Below are 14,306 nucleotides of genomic sequence, written 5' to 3' on the forward strand. Positions count from 1 at the left end.
GAACGACATGGCGGGTCCAGACTCTCTACCGATCACTGTGTTCACGGGTTTCCTTGGCAGTGGTATGTCAAGTGCAACAATGTCTCCAAAGCTTTGGATCGATCTAATAACAGTGTAGGTAAAACCACGACAATCCTGTCATTGTTGAAACGTATACCTCCGGAATACAAAGTGTGCCTGTTGAAGAATGAGTTTGGCGACATTGCAGGTACGCGGGAAACTGCAGTAGCAGCTATGGTCAACGTGTAAACTTAGGGTATATTTGAATTTTCTATAGTCGACAGTCAACTTGCCAAGGAAACCAATATTGGTGTACAGGAAATGGTGAACGGCTGCCTTTGCTGCGTTCTCGTCGGTCAAATGAAGTTGGCTCTTCAGGAATTAAAAGGTATGTAGATTACGATCGAAAGTAAGAGAGTTGATATTCAAGTTTCTCTATCATTAGAAAAATACAACCCGGATAGAATTATTGTAGAGACAAGGTAATCAATACTTTCATGCCATCATCTGATATTCTTGCAGTTACTCACACCGACTTGAAATTGCAGTGGATCAGCTTTTCCAGGTAAACTATTGATATGACTTACGATACATGGCAGAAGAGATATTCATACTAATGTGGGCATTAGCACCTATTGCATGGCAAATACGAGAGATGGAGCCTGAAGGGTTTGCGTTGGACTCCATCGTCACTGTGATCGACTGCGTCAATTTCACTGGATACGAAGATACGAGCTACACAGCCAAATTGCAGGCACAGTACACGGACGTTATTCTCCTCAACAAGCATGAGCTGGTCAGTTCTGATGATCTTTTACGAGGATCTATAGAGAAACGTTTTATGCTGAAATGTATATGTAAACATATCTAGGTCTCTGAAAGGGAACTGGACCAGGTCATCGATCACGTCAATGAACTTAATACCGATACTCCCAAAGTTAAATGTGACCGCAACGGTGTCTCACCCGATCTTGTATTTGGACTTGATACGCAATTATTTACTGTTGCATACAACAAAACGCACGCTGTCGAGGAAATGGTGTTTGATCCAAAGCATCAGGAAAACGAAGTCGACTTGATTCAAGTTATTCAGGAAACATCTCAAGTCAAAGAGCCGCTAACCGTGGAAACTCTTGAGGCTTTTCTAAAGACGATGCCTAAAGAAGATATCTACCGTATCAAGGGATTCATCCGCACGGCAGATAATACGCTGTATATACTCAACCATGCTTTCGGTCGACACACACTTACACCCGTAGAGCACTCTGAAACGTTAGAAGGCACACAATCTATACAAGTCAAGGTGACGGTCATGGGCCAAGGTCTGAGAATGTATCAGGAGAAGGTCAAACAAGGTCTTCTCAAAGGAGGGGCAGACGGCGAGGTGACACTGACGGCTGCTCATCGTCACTAGAAGAAAAGACAAGATTTCATCAAATAATATTGTACAGTGGATATATTTTATTTGAACATAGAAACTTTAAATGTACGAGGATGAAGATGCTGCAGAGACTGGCTCTGATGAGTCTGTGCGGTTTTGCAATGCTTTGCGCACAACTTGTACGAATGTATCTACGGCTTCCTTGTCGATCTGATGGTGGAGCACGAGTCTTGACTTGGTGCCCATACCACCGATCTTTATATTCTTGCGCGTAAGTGCAGGAACAAGGTCTCGCTGGATATCCAAGCCAACTTTTTCTGTGTCAATGAGAACCATATTTGTGTGTACTGGGACTTGTAATTCGATGCCAAGATCTACGAGATGTTTGGCCATATATCTTGTAAGTTTGTGAGTTTCTGGCATGGTTGGTACAATGTTGTCAATGCAGTATTTCGCTGCAGCTGCCAACGGACCAGCTTGGCGCCAGCCGCCGCCAAACAACTTTCTGAAATGCCTTGCATGCTTGATAAAATCATGGTTGCCAACGAGGATAGAGCCAATAGGAGCACCAACGCCTTTAGAGAGACAGAGCGACATGGAATCGAAGTGAGCGCCATATTCTTTGAGAGACACACCGGATTCCTGGGAAGCGTTCCACAGGCGAGCACCATCAAGATGCATAGCAAGACCACGGCTGCGTGCAAGCTCGGAAATTTTACGGATTTCTTCGATAGGGAAGATGAGACCACTGAGCGTGTTTTCCAGAGAGACAACGCGAGTAGGAGCAGTGTGGATATCAGGCTCGATGATGTTACCCTCGATTTCCTTGGCAGTTACGTGGATACCGTTGCGGGCAATGACAGGGCTCACGGACGCGCGAGAATGGAAGGCAAGACCACCAGCTTCCCAAAGGAAGACGTGAGAGCGGGAGTCGCACACAACAGAGTGTGGAGGTTGGGCCAAGTGTGTCCTGAGACCGAGCTGGTTGGTCATGGTGCCACTGGCACAGAAAAGACCGGCTTGATGACCGCACATATCAGCCACATACTCTTCCAGTTCCTTGATATTGCGATCCTCCTGTCAGGGCGAAAATGAACAAATGTTAATAAAAATGTTCCTGTCTTTCCTTTGTGACTGGTGCTACCATACCTCAAATACATCATCGCCTCTTGAGGCCATCTTCATAACGTCAAACATTTCATCGGTAGGAGCAGTAACAGTATCGCTTCTAAAGTCATAGATTTTGGCATTAGGATCGACTTGAATTCTTGGATGGGACTGGTCATTATGCAGGTTGTTCTGGATATACAATCGTGTGGCACTCGTGCTTGAAAACGAGCGGCGAAGGATGGTTGCTCGAAGGAGGTTCTTGCCTGTAATGGTCATTGCTTTACTAAAAGAGGCTCCACTGAGCCAGCTCGAAAAAAAAAAGCTTATATAGCAAAAAAATTTTCAGCGGAGGAAAGAGTGAGTCACTCTCAGCAAGCCCGAATTTGCCGCTATCTCTTTTTTTCCCGCCTCAATTTCAAAGGCCGGTTGAACAGCAGTCCGTGCACGTTTGCAGATTCAACTCAAGTTCCTGAATGGTGCACGGCATATCCGATGCACTGACGACAAACTACGTTGAGCTTCTGGAGCCGGAAACTTACATGCAGTATACTGGCGATAATCTTCGAAAACGAGAAAATTTTCACGCCTATTAAGTGAGACTGCCGGCAAATTCCGGGAAATCACGCCATATGTCATTTGAAAAGCAGCACCTGGAGTAAAGTGTCTGTGCCTAGTAATATGACATTTTTATGAAACTACTGTTATGCCTTCTACCTTCTGACGAGCAAATGGATATACGGTTTCTGCTTACTTTTTTCTTTATTTGTTGCCTCACTTTTCGTCATCCTTACGCTGCAATTAATGTTTCTAAATAGTACACACTAAGGAGCTGGGTTTCGATATTCCACTCTAGTTGCCAAGCCTGCTGCCTAACGACGAGGCAAGCTTACAAATGTTGTACACATAGAAGCATCGAATATTTTGCAAAAAGCCCTTTTCTTGGTAAGCACCACGATCAACTGCGACAGACAACCCGTTCATCGAGTTCAGGTACGGATCAACGAGGCTCCCCTTCCTTTTTCCTTTCCTTTCTCAGCCCGAGACATAGCTAATACATCATTTCATTATTAAAGTATGCCGATATAGAAATAGATAAAGAAATGCAGAGTTTTCTACCCGTCACAGAGAGGCAAAGTGGCATAGTCGAGATGAACTTCAGTAGCTTCGATAATGTTTGCGCGCAGGATAATTGTAACTGTATCCATTGAGTTGCATAAAGAAAATCCGCATGTACTTTGTTTCCACTGAGCAAAAAATTTGACAATGATAGCATCAGATACGGCATTACGGATTGCAAGTCCATTGTGCGACTTGCAAGCAACAAGAATTTCGTAGACGGATATACTATGTCATGAGAAAATCATGGATGTTGAGTCATCATGAGAATAATCAATTAAAGTCTACGCTACGTTCGCATCAGAGATGAGGTCAACAGTAACTCCCAGCTTGGACCATACAATCCATGGAATAATATCCCACGCATTGTTTACCCAATGAACGCTGGCAAAGTATGCGAGAAAATACATAAAAGACTCGGGGATCTGCTCGAATCTGATAAGCTAGAGAGATATGTAGTGGCACGACAAGCTACCCCATACTGCGAGCCGTAAGATGCCGTTCGATCATATTTCTTGACTTCATTACGGTATCACATATAGTGTATATTGATGTCACGTTTTCATGCATTGCTCGTTGTCCGATCTCATTATAGATAACATCTCGAGGACAGAATTAATTCCTGTTATAAGAGCTGCATTTAGCAGTACAGCAAACTATTTCTGAGTACAAAGATGCAAGGATGTTTCCGTGAAGTATTTTATGCTATCGCACTTGGACCATAGACCGGTTCAAACCTTTTGTCTGGAGCATCTTCTTCAGTTATAGACTATATGCTAGAACATTGTTTAACAAGATATCGTCGCATCCGCTGAAATAATATGACCATGTCGATCTATCTCGATCTATCTGATATCATCATGGATTCTGGAAATATTGCTTTGCAGACAAGTCCTTTCCATTATATTGCAAAGTATGACACGCTGAGGGAAGGAACTTCGATGATATGTAAATATCAGTCGCCCTTCCTGCTGCATTGTGCAAGGATAAAACAACGCTATCAAAACATGTAGCGGAAAAGCTGCTTTAGTTGGCTTCGGTGGACGAAAATGATCGCTTCCATTGATGAACTATTGCATAAACTGTATGGATAATCCGCTGTGCTCATTGATCTGGAGATATAGGCTCTACACGCATAGCACTATCCAGTCAGCAACGACTCAACAATGAACTTGACTTCTACAACTATCTAAATATTGCTTTTGTGTATCAGCAAAGAGTCTGTAGCATATTAAGTTTTTGAATACACTCATTGATGACTATCGAGGCAAAGGTTAGCTTTTTATGAACATAGAAAGATAAGAAAGCAGGCAACCGAATACTGAGAAATGATGTGTCATGTTCAGAGACGAGAAGAAATCCGCTGCATTGTATTTTACTCATACTTTGCTTTCCTTTGTAGGCGATCTCAATATAATAATGATCCGTATTCCATCATTTCATCTCTAAACGGACTAGAAATGCCGAAAAATGAGTGGATGCTTTCGCAGAACAAGAAAATCGTATGCAATGTCTCAGCTGGATCCAGACCTCTCTTTTTTGTGTTCTTGACAAGATGGAGACGTACGCAACAGACGACAGGAAAACTTTGAACAATTTGACGTCAGTAACTATCCAAGACTTTATTCCTTGGCGAATGTCCAGTATCCCCGGAGACAGAGCAGAAAAGCTCGAAAAGCTCGCCTTTTACAACTTTAAAGATTACGTGCGAACCATCGACGAAGCAATCAGTTTCCTGCGTAAACACGTGGATGGCATCGTAGCTATAAGTCCAGCAAGACTACGTCAGATATTCATCGACTGGACGGTACTCGAGGTTGAATTTGAAAGCATCAAGGACAAGCAAGCAGCTCTGGAAAGTGCTCCTCTGATTTGGGATAATAATGGAGAAAAACCCGTTGAAAAGGTTTCACCGCTGCCCTCGAATGGGTGCTATCGGCTCATACGTCTCAAAGATCTACCGCTTGAAGATCCAAAAGAAGCTGTCGCAAGAGTGCAAAAATCGATGCCTACATTTATCGATTACTGGAGAAGAGAAGAATATGCACGACCGAACACTATTGATGTGGTTGCAGAAGGCAAGCAAGTTACGGATGGCCAGAAACCTGTTTACAGCGGCAACATCTCCATTATCATTGAAGGAGGCTCGTTTTCAAAAAAGAGCCTAAGAGAACGTCATGCATACATTGATGGATATGGAAAACAAAACTTTGAAATTGCTGGAACCGTTTTCCACGAATACTGTCATGTTTGCAAAACACTGAACGGAGGCCATGAATCACGCTTTTGTCCGCAAGCAATGTTCAAGTGAGAATTCTAAACAGTTGTTGCGATTTGCAGCCGTATAACCAGTAACGTGTTTAATCCGCAGTACAATGTAAGCATGGCAAAATATATCAAGATTCATGATGCTATTACTGGAACATGTTGCAGTAAACATGCCCTACCAACAAACTGGATATGCATCATCATCGGAAGAGAAACACAAATTTTATTTTCTGATGAGCATATTTCATGTGAGTTTTGAAAAAAAATTGTACACTTGAAACTTCTTTTCTGCCTTCAGGTTATGCTTAATGCTGCTTTTGTTTCTGCTCTTCAAGAGTCAACTGGTTCAATGTCGCGATATCTCCTTCCTGCAATAGCTCCTCTTCACGAGAAGATTTTCGGCGACTAAGTGCTGGGAACTCCTTGAGCCGGATAGGAACCCTGTCATCCTCTTCTTCTTCATCCTCGTCAGGATTATCAAAGTAGCCGTTTAGATGGCGCGGAATCTTGGGGCTAGCAGGTGCCGACAAAGGCTTTGGTATCTTCATGGGAATCGGTGTCATGATATCTTCTTCGTCTTCATCATCATCAAGGAACGAGTCTGGGTAAACACGACGAAGTGCGAGCTGTCTTGCTTTCATGTACTCGAGACCCATTCGCTTCCAGTCCAAGAGATCGGACAACCGCTCTGTGCGATTGCGCTGGTTGATACGCTGTCTTCGCGTCTTTTGGCAGAATCGGAACATAAAGTCGCAAAGCTGCTGGATGGATTCTTCAATTGACTTTAGACGTCGATCCACAATGTAAATACCATAATCCTCACAGTTCTCGATATTGTCTTCCATGAAGCAGCCAAATCCAGACAGGCTAGGGTAGTTGGATATTAGATTTCAGGTGTGAAATATATTCACGCAGTCGTTTTCTTACTTTGTAGTCACCGATGGAACACCCATCACCGTGCACTCTGCGGGTGTGTAACCCCAGGGCTCATAGTAGGAAGGGAAGACACCTAGATGGCATCCCCGTACAAAGTCCTCGTAGTCCAGACCAAGAAGTGGATTGTTCGCGTTCAGAAATTCGGGATGGAAAATAACCTTGACTCGATCATCATGCTTGTTGTATAGCTCTAGTTGTCTGAGATGATTGATAACGGGATCGTTGTAATCATCCACCATGTTATGCGTTACAATAGGAGGCAGACCACTTCGTTTCAGAGCAAAGACACGCCTCTTCAACAAGACTTTATCTTCTTCCGATAGCAACAAGGCGGGGTTGATCTCCTCTCCACTGTGCGTAACTCGATCTAATCAGTCCCAAAGATCTTGCTTTTTTGCTCCCGCCGATTTTCTCAACTTACCGCAGGGCACGTTCGTATATTTCTTTGCCGATGCGATTCTGCACGTCGTTTACAGTCTCACGCAACTGCTTCGTGACGGCTTGTCCTTTGAGGGCTTCTACGTTAAAGGAGTGCGTGGGAGCGGGCATAATAACAAAGGCCACCACTGTGGTTTTGGATCTAGCCGCTTTGAGGCGCTCGTTCAGACCTAAGCAAGTTTCCCGTGTGAGTTACACCAGGTTGGTCCGTTCTTTGTGACACCAATAATAGCTTACGGCCCAAGGACTCCAGCAGCATGTCCACACCCTTGTTGCGGAACTCGTAGCGCCCAGCTGTAAAAAAGTAGACAGTATTGTCTAGGTCAAAGTCATAGTGGCCATAGAAATGGCCGCGCACAAAGTCGTTAATCTTCTCCTTGTTAAGAGCATGTTTATTTTGAAACTCGTGCACGGCAGAAAACTTGACAACGTTGAGACCATTGGGTAAGACACCGTCTGTCGTGATGTTAGAGCTTCTTTTTTTGCGGCGAGTAGCGATCTAGATTCGTTCTCCCATACCAGGCTTGCGATGTAGCAAATGTTCGCTTTCGTAAGCAGTAATATGGCTCACCGTCGTGAAAACGTGGGCACAGTGGGCAGCAGCTCGCTCGATGCAGTAACGATGGTAAATGCCTCTATCTCCAGCCTCCTTGTCCACATCAAAGTTGCCAAGGTTGTTGTAGAAGTCGACGGAGCCAGCACACAAATATCGCCCCAACAAAGTTGCGTGAGTTGTAAAGATTGTCGCAACGTCAATTCGACGACTCTTGCATAACGGAATGGCCACACCAGCTAGCCATTCGTGGAAGTGAGCTATGATGGTCGGGTTCCGAACCATTGCTGAGGAGGAAGATTCAGGGTTTGCGCTGTACTGTGTGGGATAGAAGCAATGAGAAGGAAAACTCTGCGGTACAGCATAACTCTAGTGCCATACCTTGGGTGCAAGCTCTTCCAAAAACCAGGTAACAAGGTAGCCGAATAGGATAGCGCCGTTTGTTTCTTGATCGTGGCTAGGACTAGGAATACAGGCTGAGCGCCATAAATCACCTTTCCACTCGTCCAACTGGCTCAGAACACTGCTAGTATCAAACAAGAGTACGTATGGTGCACCTTCTACAAGCCATCTTCCAAACAGATACCGAACACCTTTGCTGGCCATGGAATACAGCGTGTCCCGAATATGGCCAGCTGGTGGCTCGAGCGACTCGACCTCCATAGCCGAAGTCGCAGAGACAGGGCCAATCAAGCAGTACCGCTCACCGAATTCATGCACGGTCACAGGTACCTTGGTTTTAATGACAGTGTAGATTCCACCAACTTTTTGCACCAGCAGAAAGATAAAGATTGAACATCAGCTATACAAACCTCTGCATGGATGCTCCAAATAACTAGGACTCACCTTTGTTGGCTACTTCCCAAGCAATTTCAAACAAGAGTGGGTTGTAAACGTCTCGCTGAGGCATATACAAGTCTTACTTTTGGGTGAGAGAAAGAAGTGTGAGCAGAGAGAAAAGGGAAGAAAAAGGAAAAGCATCGCGGCTAGTGGGAAAAACAGCGGATTGCAAAAGGACCACTTGATACCCGGCATCTTCCTTTGAATGGGGGAAGATTACATGCTGTCTCTCTCTCTCACTTGTTTGATCCGCATGTCGGGTATTTCAGTTTGTTTTATCGATCCTTTTTCTTCCTTATCATCTCCCATCCGATGTATTTGGCCACTTTGGTGTAACCTCGTACTTGTTCGGTACTGGTTCTCACACTAGCTTGTCCCGATGACCGTGCACGTACCAGGCAAAAACGCAAAACCAAGTTAACAAATGCACCAGAATTTGTAGGGAATACTGCTAGAGGGTACTTCTTGTCCCACAGTGTATTTTGACTTTATCCAATCTTTTGTTGCGGTTTGAAAATAATGTTCATTCATCTTTCTAGTAAAGCGACAAAGTTTTGGACATCGTTGAAATCTCCGTTGTTGCCCCAACAAAGATGCACAAACGGGTCTTAAGCACGCAAAAACTTTCCAACAATGTGGAGACCAAAAACGGAGGCAATAAAGGTCAAGGATAAGACCAGCACGACCACAGGATCACTGTCAAAAGCCAAGTTGAAGTTAGCTACACCTGGCCTTCGTCCCTTTTGTTCTATATACATACACTCGAAGTCCAGGAGAATCGTCAGAATAGATGCGCATCATGCTGGAAGTACTTCCTCCGGGGATAGGTCCACGAGCAGCGTTCGAGGTAGAGCGGCCGGTAACGCGTCTCCTACAAGCACGATCATCGTTAATCAACCGTTTCCTACACTGCCAAGTCCCGTATTTCATAATTCGCAGTTAAACAGACATCTCTTGCATTTCAAAACCCTGTTGACCGCCGCTCATCTTGCTTGATGTTTGGTAAAAGATTGTACCTGACAGTGCCCTTTGGTGTAGATGAAGAGGATGAATCAGCCTGCAACAGTGAACATAATCTTATGAGTAAAATTCGATCTAAAAATATACTCGCATATACAGTGCACCTGAACCGGATTACCAAATGGCAACTACGAAACTTACCATGTAGATTAGATGTGTAGAGTGTAGGTGTGTGGGGGTTTTGGAGTGTCAATCGCGCGCCTTCGCGCTGGTGGGTTCTGATTGGTCTTGGACTCCGCTCCAAATATGTGCAGCTATAGCTTTTTCAAAAATTGTTGGCGCATTAATCCACAAAGTAAAATTGCACATTTATCGATTTATTTTACAACAAAACATCACGAGAATGTGCCTGATCGGCAACGCAACAGGGGATCTTTTGCTTCATCGTATTCCAGTCGATAGAATACTTATTCACATTTAGGACATTTTGGTGACGCCATTGTTTGACTGTATGGTCTCCTGATACCTTTTATCAAAGAAATACGTGACAATTTATCAGTCACAATGATATCAAAATAACAATACAAAAAGAGGTGACAAAGATGTTTTAAAATCCTGGAAGTCTAGAAAAGCCCATACCATGTGATTACAGCAAATGAGAATGATGATATGCAAATGCTTACGATTTTCACAATTAAAGTATTCGACCAAATTCAACCAAACGACCTTATTGCATTACGGAGACCATCATAATTGTTGTATGCATCGGTATCTCCTTGCAAGCGCAGAGACCCAAACAAAGTATACAGCTGTTATGCATTGACATGGAAAGATAGGACACATGAGAAGTGACGATTGCATACATATGATATTACGAGAAGAGAAGTGTAAGTCGATGGGCATTCATCCTTACACTCTGCATTCCTTCATCCATGTAGTGAGCGAGTTCTTCAGGTTCTCCACGGCGAGTATATATGCATTTTTTTGATGGTCACTGGAAACAATCATTATAACTTAACTCTTTCTGGCAGGCACCATGAAGTCTTATCTTTCTCATTCAATATTTGCAAGAACAGTTTCTACATGCTCAACAGGAAGCCTTTGTTGACGTAGTGATACAGCACCCGGGCTACCCTTCCCGCCTCTGTGCCTGGTAAACAAGTTGATATTCTCTTTTTAGACGTAGACTAACTCGCAGGGACGTTTGATGCGATCGAGCTGCTGACTGAAATTGCAGCAAGGGTTTGCTTAATGCAGGTAAGCAGCTTAAGGAACCAGTAGCGGGTATAGTTTAATACTGTTGTGAATTAGAGGTTTTCTAGCGTCATTTATTTCTGAAATATTATAAATTCCTCCTGTCAAATCATCTATGACAAAGAATCTGTGAAGCCTCTTTTTCGATGTTTAATGGATTCCTAACAATGCCAGTTCCATTCACCATCGCTATGCGGGTATATTATCATGAAGGCTGTCACGCACAGAGTCACGTGGAGGGCTTTTCTCCTAGTGTAAGGAACTACTGGAAAAATACTCGAGGAGAACAGTACTTCCTGAAAATTTCTCTGGAATATCTCGATTCCACGCGAAGTCACATATATTTTATCTCGCTACTTCCATAACAATCGCCCATGCAGCACTACTTTTGCTGTTTATTTTCTCACTTGTTTGATTCTGAATTATGTCTGATCTGCAGCCCGGTAGAAACCTATTCCGCAAAGGGATATATTTGGTTCGTGATTAATTATCAATTTTTAAGCATCCACGAACCTACGGTTGAAGGATGTTTGTTGTCCATCACCGACAGCCCAGTACAGGATGGCAACTATATTGAATGACCAGACGTGGTTATGCATCCCGAAACGATATGAGATGACCTTGCCCTTTCAACTTTGAGTCGCGCTCCTTTAAAGTATCAGAAAGGTACAAGCAGATTTTCGCCCATTATCTTCGCCCCAGACGAAGAAATAAGCTTCAAGCATTTGATAGAAGTATGATATGTTGATCTAAATACAATTCAACCAATCTTTATTAGTGCTGTACTTGTTAATATTCCAGGATTTGTCAAACACAACAACAATAACCATCCATGAATCAGTCCTCCATAGCCTTATCGTCTATTGCAACCTGCTTCATATCAGAGGACATTCACAACATCGTAGACAATAACCCGTGTCATTTCAAGCTTTACAAGAAATTCTGGTATCCTCTCGCCGTCTCATTTGGATGCGAAAGAAGTTTTGAAAGGCAAGCAATAATCTATACATGGTTCGTCCTTGTCAGAATAACCTTAAATATGAAGGCAGCTGCATGCATATTCGCTTGACTTTATTTCGAGCTTATATCTGGATACGTTCGCACACATCATTTAATTATTTTGGTTCACGCAGTGTTCGTCCTTTCAGAGCGCTTTCGTAAAACACAGTTTTTGGACATAGACACGCACACTGAAACATTGATCACATTGAAACATTGATTCACCCAAAAAATGGATTACATACTGCGGATTATATTGATTTCCGCTTCACTTTCTTTCCTTCGACATTTTTTCCCATTCAAGATCATTTACTTTGATGAAGACTGTGAGCTTCTTGAAACTATATCTGCCATATTTCTATCTATTGGAATAGCTGTATATCCGGCGTTATTGATTGGAGCATTAAAGAAGGCTAAAAGAGTCGAAGAACAACTCGCAGAAGAGGAAGGTTGGTGGCAATACTTTTCCGTCCTTTCGATTCTATCTCTCTAAACTTACTTTACATAGGGTTTTGCCGGGACTGTGGTCAAAGTGGCCACAAACGCAAAACTAACAAGAAATGCATTCTTTACAATGATGACAGCAGGGGTAAGTCTTCAAAAGCATGAGAAGCCGAACAAGCTCTGACTTTCTTTTAGTCTGGAAAAAGCGACGTATGGATCCAGAAGACGACGCAAAACATAAAAGGCAAAAGAAAGATGGCCAAGCTGCACGCCACGCGGCAAATGTCAACAGCAATGCTAGATCTATATGTGCCTCTTGTGGTCAAAGCGGACACTCAAACTCAGCGTCAAGAAACTGTATCAACCATCAGCCGAACCTAAAGAGCGCATTATTCAAAAGTTTGGCAAAGATCATGAGCGATTTACGCGCTGTGCTCCTTTCGAAAACGTTGTTCGGCCTGCATATCGTCAGATCCTCCAGCAAGCGGTCGCGCAGAAATCCTCACTTTTGCGTGAAATCCTGACAAGGGCATATATGCACTTTTTCCCAAAAGTAATGTCGCATTTTGTGAAATTTTATAATACATTTATACACCAAAACGACAAATTGCAGCGACATTAATTTTTGGAAAAAGTGTAGTTACAAACGGCTATATCATCTAATATGGCTACCCCCCGATTTCCACATACATTTTTTCGCAAACGTTCTGGTATCCAGTGTCTCAACTCATACTGGGTCAAGCCATCACAAACACCAATCCCAACTTTCCAGAAGACTTTAAAGCCTACTGGCATCGCTTCGCGCAGAATTACCCAAAAATTCGTCACAATCTCAATGTATCAGGATATTCAGATATATTGTCCGCCGCCTGCTTGGAGATGTCGACCGCTTACACAAATTATATAACAGAAAACCTGCAGAAAATTGTCGAAATCTATATCTTATACAGACTAGAAATCTTTATACCGGTACTTTGCGTTATTCTACAAAGCTATCTGGAAAAGAAAGTGCTTACACGATCCTGATAGAATCTCCTATCCAAACAGCAGGCAAGGCGTATTGCTAATCAATACTTGTACGAAGTAGTTGCTGGTGGCGAGCCAGCACTCGACCTCTGGAAGAAGCACCATTGGAATTTGTCATTATTATGCAAGAAATCAAAGATTTTTTAATGCCCTTGGCCTCACAGCCTTGAAGCATAAAAAATGTATCAGCAAATCCCGGTCTATTCATCCCCGTACTATATGCAATACTTCAAGAATTCCAGCGAGAACATGAAGTAGCATCGAAGATGGGCACCAAGACCGCAACAAAGTTGTTTGCTTTAACTCCAAGACCCAATTTCCAATGGCGCTTCATTACCATCAATGAAAAAGCCCTTCGTGCGCTCACTGGCATCCGCAGCGAACATCCATTTGAAATTTTCGACTTGACGAAATACCGCTTCTTAACGTAGGTTTTCCGGACATATCATTTACACAACCTATTTATGCTCCTGATTTATATGGATAACGATGCAATGTTTACAAACCAAATTTCAACGGATGGTTATGCGGCGCATTTCCAGTTGGCGCGAGCGGCAAAGAAGGCGAGTATAGACCTGAAGCTGGAGGACTTCAGCATGTCAGAAATCGAAGAATATTTTTCAGTATGCTCTATCGAGCCAGGCCGGAAGCATGTTTTTACAGCCTCTTATGGTTACGGAGAAGATGAACACAAAATCAGGCGAGTGAGCAGGAAAGAGTATAGCAAGCTTTATTGGATCAAAGAATAGGACAAGAGCATTGCAAAAGATGAAGAAAGCGAATGACATCGAGCAAATTGAATCAAGATTTCCGACTTGCAAGACTGCCAGCGTCAATATTTATAACGAATACGTTGCATATACTTTTCAGCACATGGATATGTTATTTGCATTTTATTCAAGTCAACATGCTAAAACAAGATTTCAAAATCTGCAAGGAAGACAAAGAGCTCAAGAAGAATTAGCGAACATCATCATTAAT

At 43.1% G+C, this 14,306-nt stretch overlaps 6 protein-coding genes across 6 annotated transcripts; 3 read left to right on the plus strand and 3 right to left on the minus strand.

Annotated features, from left to right (window-relative positions):
- Positions 1-7: 7 nt before the first annotated feature.
- Positions 8-1,414, plus strand: VTP01DRAFT_1168 (uncharacterized protein; the record flags this gene model as incomplete). Its single annotated transcript, XM_069379488.1, has 7 exons — positions 8-62; positions 119-208; positions 278-388; positions 446-482; positions 549-565; positions 630-796; positions 872-1,414. The coding sequence occupies 7 exons, from the start codon at positions 8-10 to the stop codon at positions 1,412-1,414; spliced, it is 1,020 nt and encodes a 339-aa protein (XP_069238576.1).
- A 66-nt stretch (positions 1,415-1,480) lies between these two features.
- Positions 1,481-2,767, minus strand: VTP01DRAFT_1169 (uncharacterized protein; the record flags this gene model as incomplete). The annotated part of the gene is made up of 2 exons (XM_069379489.1): positions 1,481-2,458; positions 2,531-2,767. The coding sequence occupies 2 exons, from the start codon at positions 2,765-2,767 to the stop codon at positions 1,481-1,483; spliced, it is 1,215 nt and encodes a 404-aa protein (XP_069238577.1).
- A 2,395-nt stretch (positions 2,768-5,162) lies between these two features.
- On the plus strand, positions 5,163-5,918 carry VTP01DRAFT_1170 (uncharacterized protein; the record flags this gene model as incomplete). Its single annotated transcript, XM_069379491.1, has 1 exon — positions 5,163-5,918. The coding sequence occupies one exon, from the start codon at positions 5,163-5,165 to the stop codon at positions 5,916-5,918; it is 756 nt and encodes a 251-aa protein (XP_069238578.1).
- Positions 5,919-6,180: 262 nt separating this feature from the next.
- VTP01DRAFT_1171 (uncharacterized protein) lies at positions 6,181-8,712 on the minus strand (the record flags this gene model as incomplete). Its single annotated transcript, XM_069379492.1, has 7 exons — positions 6,181-6,742; positions 6,803-7,162; positions 7,233-7,419; positions 7,487-7,705; positions 7,769-8,120; positions 8,184-8,566; positions 8,649-8,712. The coding sequence occupies 7 exons, from the start codon at positions 8,710-8,712 to the stop codon at positions 6,181-6,183; spliced, it is 2,127 nt and encodes a 708-aa protein (XP_069238579.1).
- Positions 8,713-9,250: 538 nt separating this feature from the next.
- Positions 9,251-9,629, minus strand: VTP01DRAFT_1172 (uncharacterized protein; the record flags this gene model as incomplete). The annotated part of the gene is made up of 3 exons (XM_069379493.1): positions 9,251-9,338; positions 9,403-9,513; positions 9,592-9,629. 3 exons carry the CDS (start codon positions 9,627-9,629, stop codon positions 9,251-9,253), a joined length of 237 nt encoding a protein of 78 aa, XP_069238580.1.
- A 2,458-nt stretch (positions 9,630-12,087) lies between these two features.
- VTP01DRAFT_1173 (uncharacterized protein) lies at positions 12,088-13,756 on the plus strand (the record flags this gene model as incomplete). Its single annotated transcript, XM_069379494.1, has 6 exons — positions 12,088-12,304; positions 12,364-12,444; positions 12,495-12,577; positions 12,628-12,852; positions 13,329-13,438; positions 13,498-13,756. 6 exons carry the CDS (start codon positions 12,088-12,090, stop codon positions 13,754-13,756), a joined length of 975 nt encoding a protein of 324 aa, XP_069238581.1.
- Between the last annotated feature and the right edge of the window lie 550 nt (positions 13,757-14,306).

Source organism: Rhizomucor pusillus, assembly GCF_041956525.1.
Source record: "Rhizomucor pusillus strain CBS 183.67 unplaced genomic scaffold VTP01scaffold_10, whole genome shotgun sequence".
Classification (NCBI taxonomy): Eukaryota; Fungi; Mucoromycota; class Mucoromycetes; order Mucorales; family Lichtheimiaceae; genus Rhizomucor; species Rhizomucor pusillus.